General features: G+C 44.1%; 1 protein-coding gene across 2 annotated transcripts in view; it reads left to right on the forward strand.

The window, feature by feature from the left end:
• The window catches only part of NECAB3 (N-terminal EF-hand calcium binding protein 3), a 145,172-nt gene that overhangs the window by 99,264 nt on the left and 20,624 nt on the right, over positions 1 to 25,284 (forward strand). For both annotated transcript variants that reach the window (XM_030212374.1, XM_030212373.1), the window contains exons 3-5: positions 3,843 to 3,951; positions 10,237 to 10,262; positions 12,671 to 12,768. In XM_030212374.1, the coding sequence (XP_030068234.1) occupies positions 3,843 to 3,951; positions 10,237 to 10,262; positions 12,671 to 12,768 (233 nt within the window). The remainder of the gene's footprint in view (positions 1 to 3,842; positions 3,952 to 10,236; positions 10,263 to 12,670; positions 12,769 to 25,284) is intronic.

The raw sequence follows: 25,284 nt of genomic DNA on the forward strand, positions 1-25,284 counted from the left end.
CCCATTCCAAAAATGAGGATTCTCCATAGGAAGTGTGATGTCCCACAGCCAGAATCTTTTCCTGCTCCATAAGCAGTTCCACCAGCACATTAACCCCATCCCAACCCATTCCACTCAATCACAACCAACTTTTCCTTTACAGCTTAATCACTTCCTTCCCACCCAGTTCTAACATACTCCCAGTTATCACCACTTCCATTTCAAAACCCATCCATCCAGCAGTTACTCATAATCACTGTCCTGTGTACCGTTGACTCTCTAGTGTCAGCCATTTGATATTGATACTGGATGGTCATGGGAGCCTCCAACCATCTTCAGTCACTCTCTTCTATCTTGAAGATTCATGTGAGGGTCGAGTTCCTGAGATGTTCTGGATATCTGAGGCTTTCACTGCTCCATCTTGGAGAACTTGCACCTGCTTCATCTGCTGCTCACACTCTGGATGTATTTCCACCTACCACAAACACTAGTTCAAATGTTTAGAGACATTTATATTTGATATTCTGTCCTCTCAGTTTAGTTATATTTTTTAGATCCACAGTCTAGCTTGCACTTTTTCATTGTGATCTCGGTGATTTTCCCTTTAACTAAAAAGTCCTCTTAGCAGATCACGATATGAGAGAAGGGTCTGGCTTTGGTAAGCATAAAGCTCAGTGAGCTTCTTCTGCCTGCTCCTCTGCTCTCTGCCCGTAAATGGGCTTAGCAGTTGCCATACTGTCTTTTGTAAGGATCCACTTCAGGGGTGCCCTGGATATGTAAGTTATGGCAGCCTGTGGTTTATCCATATATCATTGTTCTTTTTCCAGGCTTTTGACCTTCCCCTCCATCCCTTCATTGATTCTTTGTTGTCTCCACTCTGTCCCAGCATCATCACCTCTGCACAGACTTCCTCCATTCGATGCAGGATCTCCTGCTTGACAGAAACTTCTTCTCACAGCTCCCAAGAGATGGGATCCCTCACAACTCTCATCCCCTGTAGATCCTGCCTCCGCCATCTTTGTCAGTGCATGTGGCAACTGTTTCCTTCTGGGATATGGGAAGTCTTTTGAGTGGGCTCTCTGCAGTCTTGTCAGTTTGGGGCATGTATGTCTAATATGCTTTTTATTTCCTGGCTTCCTGAAGCTCCTACACCATCCCACTGCGTGATGTCACTTCCTCTCTCGTGTCATTTCCAGAAAATTAAGTGGGAGATTTTAATTTTTATGATTAATGCCTCTGTTTCTTTTCCCACCCAAATTTTCTTTTAAGATTTTCTCTGGTGGTGAGTCACTGTCTTAAGATGAGGTCTTTTGTAGCTTGTGGAATGTGTGACTGATCTGTGACTTCCAGCTGATATCTGTTCAGTTTACTGCATAAAAAGCATTTTTCTTGCACTTAGTTACAGTATAGAAGAAAGCAAAATACACATAATATGGATCATTTCTGTAGTGCTTCAAGATTTAAATAGTGCTGTACAGACATAGGTAAGAAACAGTGCCTCTTCTGTGAAATTTACAATCTAGTTGGGTCACACGGAAACAAGATAGATAAAAGTGGATGTTCTGTCCTCTGGACGGCCAGCTAAACCAGCAGCCCAACTTCCACAAGCAAGACTCTGATTTATAGAATTTCAACTGTTTATTGCAAGAACAAGAAAAAACTATAACTTACTGCATGCAATAGCTGGAACTCAGAAAGTCCTTCATGTGCCCCGGCCTGTAGCTTTTAGATGAATGCGGAGAGTCAAAAACGTCTTCCTGCATGCAACAGTGGCTTATTCATATCTGGAAAGAGTAGAATCTCAAATCCTTCATGCAGGATTGGAGATTTAAAAATTATATATATACTAGGAAAAAAGCCCGTTTCTGTAACCAATGAAATGGGCGCTAGCAAGGTATTGGCTTCCTGCAATTAATGTTTTGAAAGGGATTGTTAGGAGAAATGTGTTGTCATGCTAGTGAATAATTTACATTGTTGTATTATGTGTAATATCTTTTTTGTTGTTTTTCTGGTTTTTTTTCTTTGTGTTGGTTGTGTGTGTGGTTGTGAGTGAGTAAGAAATGCTGATTCTGCATGTTAGCGGTTGTGTATTTATTGGGGGGGGGGGGGGCAGTGTGTGGGTGTGAGTGAGAGACAGAGATCTTGATTCACCATGACAGAGATATGTTGAATTTCCTTGGTAGAGTTTGTGTATGAAAGGGGGTGGTGCTGGGAGTGTGTGTGTGTGAGTGACATAGAGAGATGCTGTCTGTCCATGGCAGAGTGTGTGTATGTTCTTGTGTGTGTGGGGAGGGGGGGGGTGTGAGTGATAGATGTTGATTCTCCATGGTACAGATTGTGTATTTATTGTGGTGGGGGGGGGGGGGAGTGAGAGACAGTTCTTGATTCACAAGGCAGAGTTTGTGTATGATGTTGTGGAGGTGTTTGGGGGGGAGTGTGTGTGAGTCTGAGTTAGAGATAGAGATGTTGATTTTGCATTTTACATTTGGTGTATTAAGGGGGGTGGGAGGGGAGTGTGTGGGTGTGAGTGACAGTGATGCTGTTTCTGCATGCAAACAGAACGTGGATTCCGTTGCAAGCATCCTGTGCAGTGTGTTAGTGCCGGTTTCTGCAGCGCTATCGCCAGGTGTCTGCCAGTGCCAGCACATAGCCCTGCGAAAACGCAGCATGCGGCCGAGATCCAGAGAGAGACAGAGAAGAAAACGGTGAAGTGAGGGCCGTACCTGGCGCTTTAAATGTTTGGAGGGGTGGTTGGGGAGTGAGCCGCTGCGTGTTCACAAAGAATCATTTTTCCCGTTGCCTCCTGTGGCGAGGGGGTTGATGTGCCTGGGGTGTGATGCACTGAGGGGGTCAATGTTGGGTTGGCGGTGGGAGGATCATCTGTGGCCGGGGGGGGGGGGTTGATGCACTAAAACGCACCTGCAGCGTTGTGAAGCTGACACCGTGGCTTCATTGAAGGTTTCGCATTCGTAAATCTGTCACATCTGTCTGTGCCCCGCCCTCGCGTCATGACGTTTTGATGCGGTTCCCTGTGATAGGTCCGCCGCCCTCAACGTCATCACGTTTTGACGTGAGGGCTGGGCAGAGAGAGACAGACTTACGATATTACGAACCCTTATGAACCCTTCACTGAAGCCACGGAGTCAGCTTCAGAACGTTGGAGGTGCGTTTTATTATAGTTGAGAAGATTATATATCTACTGTATGTGTGTATATGTATATATATGTGTGTGTGTGTGTGTGTGTGTGTGTGTGTGTGTGTGTATGTATATTTATTTATTTAGAGCACTTATACCCCACCTTTTCCCACAGAATGCAGGCTCAAGGTGGCTTACAAGAGACTGGAAAGGCTAACGCCAAACCGGATAAATACACATATAATAGTTAAACAGTCACAAACACAAAGGACACACCAAGGATAACAATATATCAATCAGAATAAAGATAATGTTAATAAAATACAGAAAAATAATAAGACATAGCATAAAATACTACCTGCAAATTTCTTTAAAGCATGCAAATCCTGTCTGCATCATGGCCTGTAATTAAGAAGTACTTAGTTAATACCTGATAGATGCTTTTCGTTAGGGCTGCCTAGGCCACTTGCCTCACTGCTTGCATGAACCTGTAGTTCTCAATTATTTTTATCCCAGCCGTCCGTTCGCTAGAGTAAAGCCAGGGCTGAATTAGCCTGGTCCTTATTACACATTCAAGCTTTGCAGGACTTTGAATTCCGATCGTTTACCAAATGACAAATTTGTCTTCTATTCTCAGTTTGCATTGGAATATTGGGAGAATCTACTTTCTCTTGTTCTGCATACATAGAATATGGTCAGTTTCATTTTTTTTTTCATTTCACCGCAGATGATGGCAAACTCTCCTTCGATGAGTTCAAGAACTATTTTGCTGACGGTGTGCTCAGCACTGAGGAGCTGCAGGAGCTGTTCTGCAGGATGGACAAACTGCATGTTGAGTAAGTAGACCAACCTCGAACCATACATAGAAGCCTTCGTAACGTACATAAAAAAAAGATTTGCCACTTAGCTCAATGTAACCAGGAAAAGGTTTGTCAAGTCAGACTGAATGGACCACGCTGGGGTTTTTTAAATTCTCATTCACTATGCTACTATGTTTGCTGATTTTGTTTTTAAGAAAAAGTCACATTTGTGTCAAAATCCTCGGTGGTTCATTGGAAATCTGATATAGATCCTCAGAAATCTACTAAAGGTTTTCTTATGATCCCTGGATCCATTCTGACTTTTGCAAATTTGCTTTTGGACTTGTGTCAGTTTACTTTAGATTTTTGGGACATAATGTAGAATTTCAGAAGAGGCCCCTGTAAATGAAGCAGATGGATTTTCTCAGTGGATCTTAGGGAAACACATAGTCCCCGTCAAACACAAACTAAACCAGAATCTCCCTGGTTGAAGCTCATTCAAGTACATTTCTAACAAATGTATAATATTTGCATGCATACAATATTTTTGGACGGTTAGGGGTAGATTTAAAAGAGCACCAAACTTTAGGTGTCGGGATGATGTGTTCTAAACATGAGTTCTAGAACAGCAGCGTTGCGTGGAGATGTCATCATAGAATTAGTAACGTAAGTCTGCAGTTTCATGTCTAACTTTGTCCTGAGCTGGTACGTTAAGCTCCATCTCTGGCCATCTTCAAATCTAAGCTCAAAGCCTACCTTTTTGATGCTGCTTTTAACTCCTAACCCTTATTCACTTGTTCAGAACCCTTATTTTATCATCCTCACTTTAATATTCCCTTATCTCTTGTTTGTCCTGTTTGTCTGTCCTAATTAGATCGTAAGCTGTGCCGAGCAGGGACTGTCTCTTCATGTTCAAGTGTACAGTGCTGCGTACGTCTAGTAGCGCTTTACAAATGATAAGTAGTAGTAGTCTTTGGGGTTCCGGAATCTTGCTACTCTTGGATTCTGCACGGAATATTGACACTCTTGGGATTCCGGAATCTTGCTACTCTTTGCCCTTATCTCTTGTTTGTCCTGTTTGTCTGTCCTAATTAGATTGTAAGCTCTGCCAAGCAGGGACTGTCTCTTCATGTTCAAGTGTATAGCGCTGCGTATGTCTAGTAGCGCTTTAGAAATGATAAGTAGTAGTAGTAGTAAATGGTGGATTTTAAAATCAAACGTGGAGAGGTGAATTCACCAAAACACATGGCAGTAATTTTATAAAAGATTATTTCTGCATAAAGACCATGTGGGGGGATAATCAGCCTGCAGTGATAAGCAGCTTGTAATCTGCTCCAAGCTGCAGGCTAGGCTAATCCTGGATATCGAGTGGATGAGATTCATTTGCATGTATTGCTTCCATTGTATGCAAATAGACCTCATGCATATTCATTGTGGAAATTTTGAAAACCCAACTGGGTTGTGGCCTTCGAGGACTGCGGTTGCCCATCCCTGCCCTAACCAGTAAGTTTAAGGGTGGTCTGGGGGCGGAGCCATCAGTGATATTCAGTCCACTAACAGCTAGGTTAGGATGACTTTCAGACTGGTGCCCAGTCACTTTCAGCTCAGCACACATACCCACAGTTCCCAAAAATGTACATAAATGATAAGATTTTATACTACATGTGGCATTGTGGATGCCACTCAAACTCTGCTTATGTGGGCACCCACCAGCAAAGCACAAGCCATGAATTCTACGAGCATACTTCTAAAATCATGTCCCGGTGGAAAAAACCCATTTACACATGGACGTGCCTAAAATGCCACCATTGATGTGTGTTCTTAGCACCTAAAACTAGGTACCTCTTAGTAAAATCACTGCCTTAGGTGAATCTCTTCATAAAGGCGGTTAATAAATCCAAATAAATAAATAAAATTAGCCCTTGGATGTCATCCTTAAACAATGTCTATCCTTGGTGGCTGAGAATGCTGAATCCATGGTATCCCCAACCCCAGCTGATCTGGTGTGTGAAAGACCTGACTCGAGGACTGACCTGAGGACCATTCTGCATAACAGTGTTGCAACACATCCACTGAGCCTCCAGCCCGGATTAAATTGAATGTTGAGAAGCTTTGTGCTCTAGTCAATGTTACAGTGCTCGAACTCTGCATGACACTGTCCGAGAAAAAGGAAAGAGGGGGCAATTTTCTCATTGTAGCTGAGGACAAAGAAGCAAAAGAGACATCAGATCACGGTTGAGATCATATGGAACGTCAGTGGCAAAGCCAGAGTTAAAACTCAGAAATTCCTGACTTTGAGTTCTCGGCCAACCATCTCCTATCATCTAAGGTCCATGAGACAAATATTCAGACAGCGGACAGCTACATCAAGATAAAAGGATATTGGTACACTCATCTTTATGTCCAAAATTCAGCAGCCCTATCCATTTAGGTAGGATGTTGAATATGCTGTCCTAAACTTAAATGGATAACATACACCTCTCTGAGCCAGCAATAATCATGGATAAATTTCTCTAGAAAACAGCTGAATATCACTGCTCCCAGAATGCCCCAGGCCTCTCTCCTAGATAATATCAACTTGTCTGGCAAATGTTTGACAGGCCCAAATTTTTAACTAAGGGCACTTGTGTGGCAAATGCTTCTGTTTTTAACTCAGCGTCTATGGCAGGATCGTGTTGTCATAAGGGTTATCACAACTTCCTCTCCTCTGTACATTTCAAACCTTAACACCTTCTGAATTATCATTAGAGGTGTGAATTCAGCAGCAGAAAACTTGGGAATAGCTCGTTTCTATGTACTTCTGTTAATTTCTGTTGGCTCACGGTTTTAACAGTAACAGAACTGGTGCTCTGAAAGTTTTCTTCCATGAACACGGGGCAGTAACTGAGTCACAACGCAGGCTCCGGAGCTGTATTTCACGGCCCTACCTCTGGAGCCTGTGCTCATGGAATGAACAGATCTGGAAGGGCTGGAGTGAGCGTCGGTAATAGCAAGCATAAATTGAGAACACGTATGTATATTTTTACATCGCATTCATGTCATATGCTAGAAGTAAATGTAAAAACGAATTGGAGAAATGATTTCTTCACTCAACATGTAATTAAACTCTGAAATTTGTTGCCAGAGAATGCAGTAAAAGCAGTTAGGTTAATGAGGTTTCAGTAAGGTTTGGATAGCTTCCTAAATGAAAAAGTTCCTAAGCCATTATTAAAATGGGGAAAATCCACTGCTTATTTCTAAGATAAGCAGCATAAAATGTACTGTTTTGGGATCTTGCCAGGTACTTGTGACCTGGATTGGCCACTGTTGGAAACAGGATACTGGGCTTGATGGACCTTTGGTCTGACTCAGTATGGCAATACTTATGTACTTATGTACTTATGTGCATTAAATCTTGTTATTCTTTAGAATTCTAGAATCTTGATACTCTTTGGGTTCTACATGGAATGTTGCTACACTTTGAAATTCTGCATGGAATCTTGCTATTCTTTAGAATTCTAGATCTTGATACTCTTTGGGGTTCTACATGGAATGTTTCTACTATTTGGGTTTCTGCCAGGTACTTGTGACCTGGATTGGCCACTGTTGGAAACAGGATACTGGGCTTGATGGACCTTCGGTCTGTCCCAGTATGGCAATACTTATGTACTTATGTGTAACTCAGAGGGGGAGGGGAAGACACTGGCTACTAGCGAGTAAAATGTTAGTTTGCAATATTGTTGTGTGGCTCTGGCCACCTTGTTGGGGGTCTTTACCTGCCATCAGTTACTATGTTACTAGTCCTGTTACTGTTAAAACTGTGAACAACAGAAGTATGTAGACACTGTTAATACCGAAACATGTTAAGTGTTTCTGGGAAAGCTAAAATCCCTGTTTTTGCTGTTTAGCAGAAGATCTTGGTGAATCATGTCCCCAGAACTTCTAAATGGTAAACAATGTCTCCTTTTCTTCCTGGAAAACGAAACAATAGCAGCGCCCGGAGGTGCTTATTTTGGGTACTCCAGTCCCCTCCGTGTGTTGAGTGTTAGGCTGAAGATGGAAGGAGCAATTCAGCTCTATCAATTTATCTGTACCAGGAAGAAAAAGTGAGGCTTCTGCTGTCACTATGGCAACGAGAGATAACTGACCTTCATGTAAAATACAGATGCCACGTTCAGTCCTGTGGCTGTGAATTGAGTCTATGAATTGCACGTTAAGGCAAACTTATCAGGGGCCTTTATTTTTACATCAGATATCTGTTCTTATGCATATGTCATTGCGATCGTAAAGATGTTAAAATGACGCGAGTTAGGGTCTTTCTGGTGGCTGAGTGGTGATAACTCTGCAGTTCCATCTTTGCTGATGCAGGCCCACCCCAAATGAAAAACCAACAGGGGGTCAATCTTCAAAGCAATCTAACCAGTCAAGAGGCCCCTGGATGGATAAATCGCTTTTGCGGTGACACTTAACCGATTAGTGCCACGCTACATCAGCACTAACCGTTAAAGTCGTGGGCGGTCCGGGGTCAGCATTCAATATAATTTAACTGATTTAGGGACTGTCAAAAGACATATGAGAAGAGTCTTGAAGACCTGAATATGTATATCCAAGAGGAAAGGAGAGATAGTGGAAGGGTAATAGTACGCAAAGAAATCTTTTCTAGAGATGGAAAAGTACAAAAACTAGAGGAAATGAATTAAGATTGCAGGGTGGCAGACTTAGGAGTAATATCAGGAAAATCTTTTTCCACAAAGAGGTTGGTAGGTGCCTGGAATACCCTAGTAGTGGAGACAAAAATAGTGATGAAATTCAAAAATGCAATGTATAAACTATAAAGGATAATCTATATGGAAAGAGGATGAAATCAAAACAAAACAAATGATCTCATGGCTGATGTATTACAATGGGCAGAAGTGGTGCTTAGACCAGAGAAGCAGTGGCCTACTTCCCAAGTAGATGTCTGTCTTGAAAATGGCAAAGACAGTTGAGGATCAAGTATGCTATGAGTGCAGGTGCTATGTATCTCTTTGAGGGATGAGAAGATATCTTAAGGTTGAAATGAGAGAGTAAAAGCTCGTTAATTAGAAATATGGTTGAATTATTGGTTTATAGCCATACTTGGTCAGACCAATGGTCCATCTAGCCCAGTATTCTGCTTCCAACGGTGGCCAAGCCAGGTCACAAGCACCTGGCAGATACCCAATTAGTAGCAACATTCCATGTAGAATCTTAAATAGTAGCAACATTCCATGCTACCAATCCCAGGGCAAGCAGCGGCTTCCCCCATGTCTGTCTCAATAACAATGCATGAGGCTATAATAAACCACTCTATAGACTATCAGCACGATGTGTTATTGTGGCATCATATATAACTGCCTGGGTGTGACAGGTATGATGACGAATTGGTTGTGATGCCAGCTTTCAGTCATGAAAGAGTGTAAACTGTACAGAGTGGTGGGTGTGGCTGTGGCCACCTTGTTAGGCAGACTGGACGGACCATGCAGGACTTTATCTGCCGTCATGTACTATGTTACTGTGTCCATCACTTACTGTGTATACCAAGGGTCCTGGAGAATCAGTTCTCTCGTCATTGTCATCCCCCATCATCCCCTTTATTCACAAAAGAACTCCAGTATTATCCTTGTATAAGGCAGAGCCAGGAGAAATAATAAAGCAAGAAGCCAGGATTAGCAAGAGAAACATAAACTAGAATTTATAGGACTAAAAGGGATTACCTTACTCCGGCTTACAATAAGGTTTAGATAAACAGGAAATATATTGTCTTTGGAGACCACATTGGTCATATCTGGAAACAGGGAATTGTTGTCTTTTGAAAATGTGTTAATGTTGGTGGAAAACAGAAGAATCAGTTATCCTACAAAGAATCAGTTCATTACTTCTGAAAAGATACAGACAGGGTGAAGACTGCTGAGAGAATGAATATCAAAATGGTGCAGAGTCTATATCGAAAGCCATTGGAGATGTCGGACTGCTCAATGAAGTGTAGGCCACACTAACTGTAGGGTTGCCAACCAGCTGTTTTTTGACTTGCCTGGTAGACGAGGGGCCAAGTGCAGTTGAGGTATAAAATCATTAGATTAAATAGATGTTCCAGCACTTGAAAAATGAACTCATTGAAATGGTTTTTCAAGTAAACGCATCTTGCTTTTGTTATAGTCAAAGATATTGCTAGCTTTATGAGGTCTTTTTTTCAGTTTGTATTAGAATTTCTTTGAAGGTAACTAAAGATGCTGCACAGGAACTACAGTCTCTTTTATTGGTGGAATGACCCAATTAGTGAAAACCCTATAACCTCATGATTCATTTCTTCCCTTCTTATAGCAACCTGGAGACAGAGAAGCTTTGTGGTAAGTCTGACGTTTTTTTTGAAAGTTTAATATTTGGAAATGTGACTTAAGTATCATAGTTGGGTGATGACCCTCAAGCCCTGTCCTCCCTTTTAGCACCTGACAGGAGAAGGGGCAAATCTGGGGGCTTCCAGACTCTCATATAATCCATGGAGCTACTGGGCCTTCTAGGAGGGTAATGCAATGAGCCTCCTAAAAAAACAACAACAGAAGGGATTCAGAGGAAAATCAGAGGAGTGGTCTAATGGTGAGCGCAGCGGGCTTTGATCCTGGCAACCTGGGTTCAATTCCCACTGCAGCTCCTTCTGACTCTGGACAAGTGACTCAACCCAAAGTACCTGCATATAATGTGTACAGCGCTGCGTACATCTAGTAGTGCTATAGAAATGATTAGTAATAGTAGTAGTTATATAGGGGGAGATTCTATAAAAAATCTACATGGAAATCAGTGCCGACTAAGCATATTCTATAAGCGGCGCTTACATTTACGTGCAGTATATAGAACTCGCTTAGTTGATATGTCCGTGCCTAAAACTACGCTCATCCATTTACACCAATGAAATCGTGGCATAAATCCCAGCGTGTAGATTTATGCACACTGGGCCATATTCTATAACTACGTGTGTAAATTTCAGAATGCCCATGAAATGCCCATTTCCCCACCTATAACCACGCCCCCTTTTGCCTGCGCACGTTAGAAGTTCAGCGCATTTCATTACAGAATATGCTTAATGAGATGTGCACGTAAATTCTAATTATTGCCAATCAGTGCTCATTATTCCTTGTTAAGTGATGTCAACATCATTAGCTTGTTAAGTTACGCGCGTTGTTATAGAATCTGCTTGGAATTTTGGCGCAGATTTCTAGGCACGTTATATAGAATCTGGGGGATGATGATCAGTAGTAAATGGGCTTAGTGCACCCTGAGCTCTTTCCTGCACGCTAAGCCCATCACTAGCATGGCCGTGAAATAGGCTTTGTGCTAATATTAGCATTTAAACAAATGAACCTGGGTAAAGGCTCCCACATTAACCAGTCAGCATGCTAGCGGATTAACACTTCCACTCTGCTCATTTTCCACCCTGGCCATGCCTCCTCCCAAAAAATTTTTTAAAAATTAAATAGCACATGCTTAGCACACGCAGATGGCAAAACCAATGTGGAACTCTTAGTACATCCCGCATTAGGCCATTTTTGCTGTCTTAGATGTACAGTGTGCTGCTGCGGCTAGGAAAGCGAATAGAATGTTGGGTGTTATTAGGAAGGGTATGGAGTCCAGGTGTGCGGATGTTATAATGCCGTTGTATCGCTCCATGGTGCGACCGCACCTGGAGTATTGTGTTCAGTACTGGTCTCCGTATCTCAAAAAAGATATAGTAGAATTGGAAAAGGTACAGCGAAGGGCAACGAAAATGATAGTGGGGATGGGACGACTTTCCTATGAAGAGAGGCTGAGAAGGCTAGGGCTTTTCAGCTTGGAGAAGAGACGGCTGAGGGGAGATATGATAGAAGTGTATAAAATAATGAGTGGAATGGATCGGGTGGATGTGAAGCGACTGTTCACGCTATCCAAAAATACTAGGACTAGAGGGCATGAGTTGAAGCTACAGTGTGGTAAATGTAAAACGAATCGGAGAAAATTTTTCTTCACCCAACGTGTAATTAGACTCTGGAATTCGTTGCCGGAGAACGTGGTACGGGCGGTTAGCTTGACGGAGTTTAAAAAGGGGTTAGATAGATTCCTAAAGGACAAGTCCATAGACCGCTATTAAATGGACTTGGAAAAATTCCGCATTTTTAGGTATAACTTGTCTGGAATGTTTTTACGTTTGGGGAGCGTGCCAGGTGCCCTTGACCTGGATTGGCCACTGTCGGTGACAGGATGCTGGGCTAGATGGACCTTTGGTCTTTCCCAGTATGGCACTACTTATGTACTTATGTACTTATTAGCGGTTAACACAGCTTAGTAAAATAGCCCCCCCCCCCCAAAATTACATATTCTTCTGGTGAAATTCATTGTAGTCACTTATTCCATGTTATAGAATAGGGTTGTAGGGCAGATAAACTCCAATAATTGTTGACACCCAACTGACTAATTTAGTTTCCACACACATCTGAGAGTTGCACCCAAATTTGGATGACCTTTAATAGAGTCCGGTGGTATATGTGCAGCATCACTGAACATATGCCTAATTCACACTTGGTTGGAAACTGAAACACCCACTCTAGTCACGGCCCCTCCAGAGCAGAGTAGAAGTGTTATGGGAAATCTGCAGTGTAGCTGATGGGGCAATGTGTGTGTATTTGGGAATGCTCAGTAGGAAACTCAAACCAAGATAGTGATTCCTCAATGAAGTCAGAGATCCTGTATGAGGTGCATCTGATTGGGGTCCTCTTTCCTTTTTCAGATTATTTCTCAGAACATCTTGGAGAGTATAGGAGTGTTCTATCTGCACTGGAAGCCCTTAATGTTGCAGTTTTATCAGCTATGGACAGAACCAAGATGGTGAGTACTGGCATGTGTCTCATGATCAACAAGGCCATTCCTGATGGAAGAAAGGCAAAGAATCTAACCTGGCCGACTACGCCAATTTAGAAACATTTTTGTGTAAATAAGAACGTGCCAATCACTTCAAGGTAGACTCAAAGTATGAAGCCACAGTAATGTCAGTAATGTCCGGTGTTCAGTGTACATCCAGGGATGAGATCCAGGAACATGGAAACTTGTGCCTTATTGAATCATAGTGATTGAACATGCAAACTTGAGGAGTTGTAATTGTCTATAGATTGAAGTATAGGACAGTTTGGTTATAAGAACGTCTACCAGAAACCCAGGTCAGAAGTTCTACAGTGATGCAACGTCTTTGATTAGTGAAGATTGAGTTGAGAAGAAGTGCTCAGCCTCTCTGATTTGGTGCATTTGGGCATTCCATAAAAGGTCTCATGATATATGGTGCCAGTTTTCTGGACCCAATTGAAGCCCCTGGCTCATAGTGTACCTGCTGCACTGTGTCAGCTGCTGCTCTGCACTGTGATGTCATCAGACTGTATCCGTCTCTGCGAAAAGAACTACATTCGGAAGCTATTCATAACAAACAGTGTACCCATAGGGTTCAATTTTGCAGCAATTCTCAAAAGGAAAACATACTCACAGCGATGTGTACCTTTTATCTACTCTCTCTGTGGGTAATTTATTTTACAAAATAAAATGCATTAAGAAAACGACACTCGTTATTGTCTCCCTGGGCATGAAAATGCAGATAAAAGTATGTATGTTGTGGATCAGTAATTTTGAAGTAGTCCTTTAACCCATGTAAGTAGACATTTTTGATAAAAGCCTTCTCTTGGGTAGGGGGGAGGGTCTTTCCTAGCAAATCCCTCCAGCCACCCCATCATGGCAGCAGCAAGTAATGAGTCTAAGTTTTTGTCAATGTTTGCATGGCTATGCTGTGTGAAGTGTCTGGAGATATGGTTGTAGAACATTTAGAAAGCACAATGGTGCCTGTTAGAAATGGCTTCCCCTTTTGGGTACTCTGATCTTGCACAGTGAGAGCCTGTTCTATATCACCACCACCACCTGGGCAACTAATACTTTTCTAGAGTACTAGTGTAACCAGGGGTGTGCTGGTAAATTGTTAACAGGGGGCTCTCTCTCGCCAGCAAAGTAAAAGAGAATTCAGGAGGGGCCCAAGCCCACATTTTGGGATCCGTTTGTTAAAGTAGCCATGGAGAACCGGCTCCCAAAATTCTTAAAAACTTAACAAATGGCTCTCGAGAGCCTGCTCCAGCACACCACTGAGTGTAACCCAGCATCACCACACCAAAAAGTTAGGTGCCTACAGTTACACCAGGAATAGACCTGGTAAATAAAACTTAAAGGGTTGCATACGTATGTGTTTGCATGTCAAGTGGTGCTTAGATGGCAACTCTGGGTGGATCAACCAAGGCTGGTGCTGGGCTGGCTTGTACGGTCTGAATCCCACATCTAGCAGTTCGGTTTAGGATGGGCTGTAGAGAGCTTCAGTGGAAACTCCAGGAACATGAGGACAGTGTTGGGCAGACTTCTACGGTCTGTGTCCCGCAAATGACAAGACGGATAGGCTGGAGTGGGCTTTGACTGCAACTCCAATAGCTGGAACACAAGGACAGAGCCGGGTGAACTTTTATGGTCTATGTCCCAGAAACAACAAAGAAAGACCATAATCAAAGTATATAATATCACATTCATTGTTGACCTAATCTAGAATTGAGAATGAATGTGACTGTTGGGCAGAGTGGATGGACCATTCAGGTCCTTAACTATGTTACTATAACTGCAGATGCCTAGATGCAGCAAGGGTGAGTGTCTCTTACAGTATTTGGTAAGTTATTTGCATAAGTGGGAGCCCCAGTTCTGCCCATCCCATGCTCCACCCTTGTAACTGTGCACGTTAGCCCTTACCCCACTCATACAGTTTTTTTTCTCTGCCCTATAATGCGCTAGAGGCGGGTCCCTGTGAGCACCTAATTATATAACTACGCTTCATGCATGCATTAAAGAGAGATGGGAAAATAGAGGATCTATCTCAGAGCTAACTTCTGCCTGCTCAAAGTAGTTAAAATGTCAGCTTGCCACAGGATATGACCTCTGCATTCAGAATGAACCTTTCCCTTTACAGCTACGACTACGCTCTTCACTAATAATTTTACACAAAAGTCAATTAGATGCTAATAACTCTACCACAAGTGAATTAGGGAGCTTCCTTCTAATTCTACAGGATGCCGTGTTTTTGTGCGCTTGCAATTTACTTGGGTTTTTTTTTTTTAATGTGCACTGACCGCAGGGATCATCTCTTTTGTCAACCATTTTGGGAATGGGTCATAAAGTTTAATGTAATTTTAAAATTGGCCTTTAGAGCAATTTATAGTCCATCATAATTCAGCTAGAAATATTGGCAAAACAATGCCTATTATAAAAAAAAAAAAAAAAAAAGCAGATCCAGTAAGATAAACACAGATTATAAGTATAATCAATGCCAACAGAAAAAAAAAAAAAAGATCTAACAACAGAACTTACAATCGTAGGAGGTCCTTTTGCGAAGCTGCATAATGCAGCTAACGTGACATTATCAATGAGAAGCCCAAACCACTGTCTAACGCGCTAAACCAGTACAAATGCTGCATTATAAACCTAACGAAGGAGTGGGCTGGGGCTGGGCACTAAAGGGGCAGGAGGGAGGTGCCTTTACCAGGCACTGGCCTGCCCCGACTGCTGCTTTCCCTGTAACTTTCCTTCTGCACTTCAGCTCCTTTAAAACAATGTTTTTGTAAACCACTCAGACATCTCCTTGATGAGTGGGATATGAAATCCTTAAAAAAAAAAAAAAAAAGTTTACTCCCACCTCTGGAGGAGCTGGTAAGTGCAGATGTGCTACAAGCAAACTAGTAACCAGGGTTGCTAGGTGGAAAATTTTTTTGCCACCCAATCCAGCCTAAAAACAGCCCAAAACCCGCCCAAACTCAAACCCCGCCCCTGACACCCCCACCCCGCGTCATCAACCCCGCCCCCGCCGTCATCAACCCCGCCCCCGCCATCACCGGCCCCGCCTCCCCCGTCACCGGCCCCGCCCAGAACGTCACTAACCCCGCCCAAAACGTCACAAACCCCGCCCCTCACGGCCAAAAAAACCGCCTGAAAAACCGCGGAAAAGAAGAAAAAGCCCAAAAAACCGCGACCCGCCGCGGGCAAAAATTTCCCGCGGCGGGTCGCAGAAAACCACCCAATTGGGCGGGAAAACCGCCCACCTGGCAACACTGCTAGTAACACTGTGCACAGATTGTGCTAGTATAGTGGTGCATCTCTAGATCCTCCCCCCATCCCCAATTTGACCCCTGGTGCATCCCAACCCCTCCCCCCCAAGATAGGATCAGACCCCCTCATGATCAAATGAGGAGCCAGCACAACCAGCCTGCCCCTATCCCCAGATCCCACCCTTATGCTTTACAACCTCCCCTCCCTGGGGCTGCTGGGAGAAATATGCAAATAAGCCTTCCCTTCCTTTACTGCCAAAGTGCAAGGATGTGGAAGCTGAGACCTAGGTAACTCACAGTGTCCTCTGGAACCCTCTGCAAGGGCTGCTGGGAAAGTATGCAAATGAGCCAGTTCTCAGCCCTGATATATTCCAGTGGGCATATCTTGGTCTCCAGCTGGTAGATGCCCTCCCCTCCCTCCCACCCACTCCCTCTCCCTCCCCACGGGCTGAATGAAGGCTGCTGCCTCTCCCCTCTCTGTACTATCGTTTTGAGTCTGTAGCCCCCAGGTATAAATGCCTTCTTGAAAATAAAAACACTGTACTACATGATCAGGCTGCTTTAAAATTTACTCCCAGGAGGAATTTGGAGCTTCAAAAGCTAAAAGTTTCTGTACAAATTAGCAGGTGTAAATGAGTCAGTGATTTTTTTTTTTTTTTGGGGGGGGGGGTATGTTTGTATTTTTCACCATTCTACGGCGGTCTAAAATTACTTTAAATCAACACTGGCTGTTTGAATAAATTGAACCATCACACAGTTATCAGGGCAATTTGCAAACAGTGGTAATGTTCCTAACCCCTCCAGACTCCAAAGCGTTAAATCATATCCTTGGAAAATCAACCTTGAAGAGAAAAGAACATCTATTTAAAAATTAGCTGTGAGCAGTATAAATATTCTCCCAGTCTTCCTGCTAGCAGAACCCCTGGAGGCCGGCATTACATACCCAGGGGTAAGCTTTAAAAGACAAAAGGCAGCAGGGGGCTCTGGGCCTTTCCCAGTAGGAGACCCCTGTTGGCAGAGAAATGGAAAATCCTGCAGCTCATTAGCAGGTCTGTTCTGTATGTTCACACCGCATGGGAGAAGGCTTCAGTGAATGTAAAGCAGTACCTGCATTCCAGCATCCCTCAAGAAAGCAAAGAAATAATTAATGACTCTAATAAGATCGTTTATCTGGAGGGGCAGAGGTGCCATGGGGGTGGTGCCAGACTGCAGAATTTATTCTGTGCAGTTGTGCGGTACATGGGATGGAACAATGCTCAAAGGGCTCTATTTGCAAGAAAGGGTAGATTTTCAATAAGCTTCTCAATAACCAACTACCCTGCTAACTTTACAAAAACTTTCAAACTAACCCAGCTAGCTTGTGTTTGAGAATTTTCCTAAAGTTAACCATAAGGTTAGCTGGCTATGGCTGTTGGGGACATTGTACCTGGAATCCATGACATGACATATAAAAATATAATAATATTAAATGTATGTGCACCTAAAAGACTGGGAGCAAGACCGGTCCTAGGGTCTCTGGTGCCCCCCTGCAGACTATGAGTTGGCAACCGCCCCCCAGCATCTCCTTTCTCTCTTCTCCCACCCTGCCCCTGTCCAGCGATTCTCCTTCGCCCCCATCTCCCCTCCAATTTATGGCCACCTGCCCACCCTCTTCTCCCCCCAGCATCCCCCTTTTTCTTCTTGCCACCTTGCGTGGTTTAAGTCTTTTTTTAATTTACCTCCGTCCCAGCGGCCGCGTCATTTGAAAGCCCTGCCCATCTCTAGCCTTCCCTCCATTCGTCAGTTCGTTCCCTCAGAGTCCCGCCCTCGAGGGAATGATGTCAGAAGGCGGGACTCTGCGGAACGAACTCACGAAGGGAGGGAAGGCTAGAGACGGGCAGGGCTTTCAAATGACGCGGCCGCTGGGACAGAGGTAAATTAAAGATTTGAACCCCCAAGGGTGATGTGGTATGGCAGCTCAGCACCGCCCTTGAAGACAGGCGCCCCCTGCGGTGCTTACCCCGCTTACCGGGTTTGACTGGCCATGACTGGGGGCTCACTTGATACCAGGGCTTAGTCTCATAGAGTTCTTCCAACTCTGGCAACCTTGGTAGACCCAGTAGGATTTTTTTTTCCAAACCCAAAGCTTTTACTGTGAAAGTTTTTCTTCAAAGTAAAATAGTGCAAATGACAAGTTTCACCAGACCCAGTTACAAAGCAGATCCTTGTTTGCTGCCCCTCTTATGTACCAACCAGTGCAACCGTATTAGATACCCTAGACAAATCTTCACCCGTTCAACTTCCCCCAACAAGCTTTCATGCTTGTAGCCCTTCCTTATGGTGAGCTGAGGATTTTTTTTTTGTTACATTTGTACCCCGCGCTTTCCCACTCATGGCAGGCTCAATGTGGCAGGCAATGGAGGGTCAAGTGACTTGCCCAGAGTCACAAGGAGCTGCTTGTGCCGGGAATCAAACTCAGTTCCACAGCTCCCCAGGACCAAAGTCTACCACCCTAACCACTAGGCCACTCCTCCACTGCTCCAGAAGGTATAAAAATGTATCTAGAAAAATTCTGAAACTAAAGGAGATCTGATGGGCTGGTGGAGGCCCTTCAGGGGCAATGATCAAAAGCAAATGTGAGTCCTAGAGGCCGTCAGCACTGGACTATTGCCTGCATTTGATTTCGCTGAATGATCGGAGCTCACCAAAGGCTGGTGATAGCTGCATGCAAATTGCATGCAAATCTGGTCATCAAGGATTCAAACTGACGATCGAAGAAGGGTGCTCTTACCGCTGGGAACCTAATGTCAGCCCGGAGCTGACATTAGGGTTGACAGACTGCAATCAAGCATGGACCTGAATTACAAAGAAGCAAAGTGGTTGGAAAGAGGGACTTTGGAGCTGAAACTGGATATAGCGAGAAGTGGAATTGGAATGTGGACAGACGTTTAAGCAAGAGCAGAAAGAGAGGATCCTGCAAGGGAGCCCAGTAGTTTCAAGACAGGCGGTTAGTTAGAAACTGCATGTGATGGAGCTTCAATTCATTCAGATTAATTCAGTGTTGCATTATAATCTATCCCACGGCGAGATGTATTGACGCTGTTAGCACTTCTTCCTCCTTCCCTCCTCCTCCTCTCTGGCGCATGCACCAGGCGCCACCCACCCACTTTGCTCCCTCATGATCTAAGCTCATAGCGCACATATCATTTGCATATTATTAGCTTAGAGAATGAGGGAGTTATTTTCGGGCGCTGTTGGGGTGGTAAACTCCGGCGCTGTTCCCTGCAGCGCTGGAGCTTTGATCATCGGGGCCCGAGTGCCTCATATCACCTGAAATAAAACTCCACACAAAATTTCAAAAATATCAAGCCCAACTAGGGGATGTGTAGGATCTTCAAAAATAAAGGGCTGAATTTTCAGTCAGCTTGGCCACCAGTTTAAACTAAACACTGGCAAGTAACTTAGGGGCCCTTTGACTACTACTACTACTACTACTTAACATTTCTAGAGCGCTACTAGGGTTACGCAGCGCTGTACAGTTTAACAAAGAAGGACAGTCCCTGCTCAAAGGAGCTTACAATCTAAAGGATGAAATGTCAAGTTGGGGCAGTCTAGATTTCCTGAATAGAGGTATAGTGGTGGTTAGGTGCCGAAGGCGACATTGAAGAGCTGGGCTTTGAGCAAGGATTTGAAGATGGGCAGGGAGGGGGCCTGGCGTATGGGCTCAGGGAGTTTATTCAAAGCATGGGGTGGGGTGAGGCGATAAAAGTCAGCAGGTGCTAAGCTTTACTAAAAGGCCCCTTAGTCTGTGTATACAGTATCTTATCCATATAGGTTATGACACTGTAAACCGCTATAATGCCTATGTGAAGGACCCTTAGCGGTAACCGTGACAACCCTATCTGTTTAGTTTAGGCCTGCTACAGAGAAAGCCTAAACTAAACAGATACATTTTCTCTTTAGCAGCTGAATATTATTTTGAAATGAATAATTTGTGATATCACCTCTGCCCCCCCCCCCCCCTCCAATCTCAGTCCTTAATTATATGAATAGCTATATATAGATATATAGTAGAATTGGAAAAGGTACAGCGAAGGGCGACGAAAATGATAGTGGGGATGGGACGACTTTCCTATGAAGAGAGGCTGAGAAGGCTAGGGCTTTTCAGCTTGGAGAAGAGACGGCTGAGGGGAGATATGATAGAAGTGTATAAAATAATGAGTGGAATGGATCGGGTGGATGTGAAGCGACTGTTCACGCTATCCAAAAATACTAGGACTAGAGGGCATGAGTTGAAGCTACAGTGTGGTAAATTTAAAACGAATCGGAGAAAATTTTTCTTCACCCAACGTGTAATTAGACTCTGGAATTCATTGCCGGAGAACGTGGTACGGGCGGTTAGCTTGACGGAGTTTAAAAAGGGGTTAGATAGATTCCTAAAGGACAAGTCCATAGACCGCTATTAAATGGACTGGAAAAATTCCTCATTTTTAGGTATAACTTGTCTGGAATGTTTTTACGTTTGGGGAGCGTGCCAGGTGCCCTTGACCTGGATTGGCCACTGTCGGTGACAGGATGCTGGGCTAGATGGACCTTTGGTCTTTCCCAGTATGGCACTACTTATGTACTTATGTACTTATGGCTGTTTAGTGATTTGAATCACTCGATATCGCTATCATTTTTGAAACTGTATAAAGAGGGGACCTGTGCTTGAAAATATGCCCAAAAGTATTTATAAATCAAAGCAAAAGTTACAGTGGCAGAAACCAAATGAGTACAGTTCAAGAACGAAACGTTTTTCTTTGACTCCTTTGGTCACTCTCGTTTTTTTTCTCTCCATGTGGTAACCTACCAGGCCCCTCCTTTCGGTCTCCTTCAGAGTTATCTCTTCTGGTGTCCTTCCGTGTACAACCCCTCTTATTCTTTTTTTCATGGGTCCTCAGCTGGGAACTCCACATGCCTCCTTTCCTCCAAGGTATGATGACAGGATATGACAGGATATGCCTGGAATAGACTCCCTGAGCCAGTACATCAGGCTCAGTCTCTGGCTGTCTTCAAGTCTAGGCTTAAAGCCCACCTCTTTGCTACTGCTTTCGACTCCTAACCATGACTCTCTTACTCAACACCCTCACTTATCACCCCTACCACTGCAATTTCCCCACCCCTAGCTGTCTGTTCGTCTGTCCAATTTAGATTGTAAGCTCTGTTGAGCAGGGACTGTCTTTTCATGTTCATTTGTACAGCGCTGCGTAAGTCTAGTAGCGCTATAGAAATGTTTAATAGTAGTAGTAGGCTATATGTCCCTAAAAATCGCAAAATCTTTCTCAGTACTTAGGTCAGGCATTATATACAGACTGGTGCTGTGCTACCCAAGCCAGTATAAGAGAGTCGTCAAGGGTGCATAGGAGACACAACCATTTAAGTTGCTGCACTATTGGATGGGAAAGGATACGGGGACCCCTCACCATCTTCATGAACCCCTATGGAGCAGGGGAGACTGGTCTATGTATCTATTACAGCAAAGTGACCTAGATTCCATCCCATCTACTGGTGATCCAGGCACATCACAAGGAATCATCAACCCACAATCTGGGAGACAGCCATAGATCAGTCCAAATAAGATTGCTAATGACTCTCTTACTTCATGTGAGTCTTAAAAGGAGGGAAAACGGGAAGGAAAAAGCCTCAGAGAAGTCTATGGGAATGTTCCTTTCTAGTGCTCATGAGTTTGAAGGCAGCAATATCCAGGTCTAGTTTATTCCCTGATGCAGCAGCTAAGTAAACAGAAATGTAAAACACTGACCACCGTTGGATCAAGACCCATAAAACTGTAAGTTACGTTTTTGTTTTCTTTAATGTATTACTTTAATGTTATGGATGCATTATAGTTTGAGCACAATATATTAATACATTCACAGGAAGGTTTTTTTTTTTTAATGGCTGTGGTTGAATCTGAACCACAGGAACAGTCCCATAAGAGTCCTGCCAGGATTTTTCCTTCCTGCTTTCCTCTTTTTTTTAGAATCACATGAAGTAACAGAGATCCATTTACTAAGGTACGCAAACAGATTCCAAATTAGTGGCCTTGCTCTAATTTTACCATCGCAAAATTACCGCAGGACACCTCAGAGCATCCCCTTGTACGCTCTTTTCAGCTGCGGCAAACATGCGCAAGTGCTTACCACATCTTTGTAAAAGGACTCCTAAAGAAATCATTTTTATAGTCATGTGTATCCGTATCTCTATCTATTTATTTTGTCTTTCAAAGCACAAACAGAGAACGTAACACAGGCGGCACCGATAAACAGGTCCCCTGTCCATGACTTTTCAGCAGCACTACCCCCTGGTTTCTATGTATGGCGCCCACCATCACACGCCCAAGTTATGCGGGCATTTTCTTGGAGTCAAAGGCCGATAACTAGCAATAGTCATAGTAACATAGTAACATAGTAGATGACGACAGAAAAAGACCTGTACGGTCCATCCAGTCTGCCCAACAAGATAACTCATATTTGCTGCTTTTTGTGTATACCCTACTTTAATTTGTACCTGTGCTCTTCAGGGCACTATCCCCGCCTCCCAACCACCAGCCCCTCCTCCCAACCACCGGCTCTGGCACAGGCACAGACCGTATAAGTCTGCCCAGCACTATCCTCACCTCCCCACCACCAGCCCTGCCTCCCAACCACCAGCTCTGGCACAGACCGTACAAGTCTGTCCAGCACTATCCCCGCCTCCCAACTACCAGTCCCGCTTCCCACCACCGGCTCTGGCACAGACCGTATAAGTCTGCCCAGCCCTATCCCCTCCTCCCAACCACCAGCCCCGCTCCCGATCTTGACTAAGCTCCTGAGGATCCATTCCTTCGGCACAGGATTCCTTTATGCTTATCCCACGCATGTTTGAATTCCGTTACCGTTTTCATTTCCACCACCTCCCACGGGAGGGCATTCCAAGCATCCACTACTCTCTCCGTGAAAAAATACTTCCTGACATTTTTCTTGTGTCTGCCCCCCTTCAATCTCATTTCATGTCCTCTTGTTCTATCACCTTCCCATCTCCGGAAAAGGTTCGTTTGCGGATTAATACCTTTCAAATATTTGAACGTCTGTATCATATCACCCCTGTTTCTCCTTTCCTCCAGAGTATACATGTTTAGTTCAGCAAGTCTCTCCTCATACGTCTTGTAACGCAAATCCCATACCATTCTCGTAGCTTTTCTTTGCACCGCTTCAATTCTTTTTACATCCTTAACAAGATACGGCCTCCAAAACTGAACACAATACTCTAGGTGGGGCCTCACCAACGACTTATACAGGGGCATCAACACCCCCTTTCTTCTGCTGGTCACATCTCTCTCTACACAGCCTAACAACCTTCTAGCTACGGCCACCGCCTTGTCACACTGTTTCGTTGCCTTCAAATCCTCAGATACTATCACCCCAAGATCCCTCTCTCCGCCCGTACCTATCAGACTCTCCCCGCCTAACACATACGTCTCCCGTGGATTTCTACTTCCTAAGTGCATCACTTTGCATTTCTTTGCATTGAATTTTAATTGCCAAACCTTAGACCATTCTTCTAGCTTCCGTAGGTCCTTTTTCATGTTTTCCATTCCCTCCGGGGTGTCCACTCTGTTACAGATCTTAGTATCATCCGCAAATAGGCAAACTTTACCTTCTAACTCTTCGGCAATGTCACTCACAAATATATTGAACAGAATCGGCCCCAGCACCGATCCTTGAGGCACTCCACTACTTACCTTTCGCTCCTCCGAGCGAATTCCATTCACCACCACCCTCTGGCATCTGTCCGTCAACCAGTTCCTAATCCAGTTTACCACTTCGGGTCCTATCTTCAGCCCATCCAGTTTATTTAAGAGCACCAACATTTAATTACTGCAGTAAATTGGCTCCAATTAAGGTTTTCTTGCACAATTTGCTAAGCACTATTCTATAAAGATCTGCGTGCAAATCTTTTAGCCTGCGACTGAAAAGGGGGCGTGGCCAGTTCACTAAAGATGTGCGCAGTATATTAGAATTTGGGGGATCCGTGCCTAACTTCCATGCCAGGATTTACACCCGGTTTCACTTGGACGTGGATCCCCCCAGAGCACCGTTTAGAGAATAGCACAGATGTCTCTTGACACCCCAATTTGGGCACCATTTATTGCATCTACTTGTATATGGATTGTGCTACCAAAAAACCCCTCTAAAAGTTCTGGCACTATCTGGAGAGAACTGGAGCAAAGAAAAGTGGTAACCAACTAAACGCAATTCTGTAAGGGCAAGCATAAGTGGCATAACATGTAAATGTGGGGGAGGGGGGTTCACATGGGAGGGGCATAGTACATAAATGCAAGGATGCGGTCACATGGACAGAGCATGGGAGGGGCATAGCATGTAAATGCAAGGGGGAGGTCACATGGACAGAGCATGGGAGGGGCATAGCATGTAAATGCAAGGGGGAGGTCACATGGACAGAGCATGGGAGGGGCATAGCATGTAAATGCAAGGAAGAGGTCACATGGACAGAGCATGGGAGGGGCATAGCATGTAAATGCAAGGGGGAGGTCACATGGACAGAGCATGGGAGGGGCATAGCATGTAAATGCAAGGAGGAGGTCACATGGACAGAGCATGGGAGGGGCATAGCATGTAAATGCAATGGGTGACCACTTACAGATTATAGTAAGTTATGTGCACCGTTGCTACATTTACCCCTTGGTCTTTGGCTACTACTATTACTATTTAACATTTCTAGAGCGCTACAAAGTGTACGCAGCGCTGTACAAACACAGAAGAAAGACAGTCCCTGCTCAAAGAGCTTACAATCTAATAGACAAAAAGTAAAGCATTTAAATTTAAAATATTTAAGCAGTCAAGCACAAGAGAACAGTCACTGAAGGACTGAAGATGTTGAAGGGTGGTCAGTGTGATTAGGTGTAACTCTGGTTGGAGTAGTGGGAGAAGGTGATAGAAGAATAGAAATGGGTGAGGAATGGTCTTTGGCTGGTGTACCTGTGTCCACTGGCACTTTAGCATGTTGATACCAGGTTACACTAGTATTCTATAAGGGAATCTGAGTGCCTCTATACCTACTGGCATTGGGGAACCCCCAAAGTGGGGAATAGATGGGGGCTGTTAATAAAACTGTGGAGAAGGAACCTCTCTCATCTTTCTTCTACTCAACCCTTGCTCCTCACCTTCTGTTCCTTTAAAATGTGCAGCTATTGAATCTGCGTCCCTGGAGG

This window comes from Microcaecilia unicolor, chromosome 8 (assembly GCF_901765095.1).
Source record: "Microcaecilia unicolor chromosome 8, aMicUni1.1, whole genome shotgun sequence".
NCBI lineage: Eukaryota > Metazoa > Chordata > Amphibia > Gymnophiona > Siphonopidae > Microcaecilia > Microcaecilia unicolor.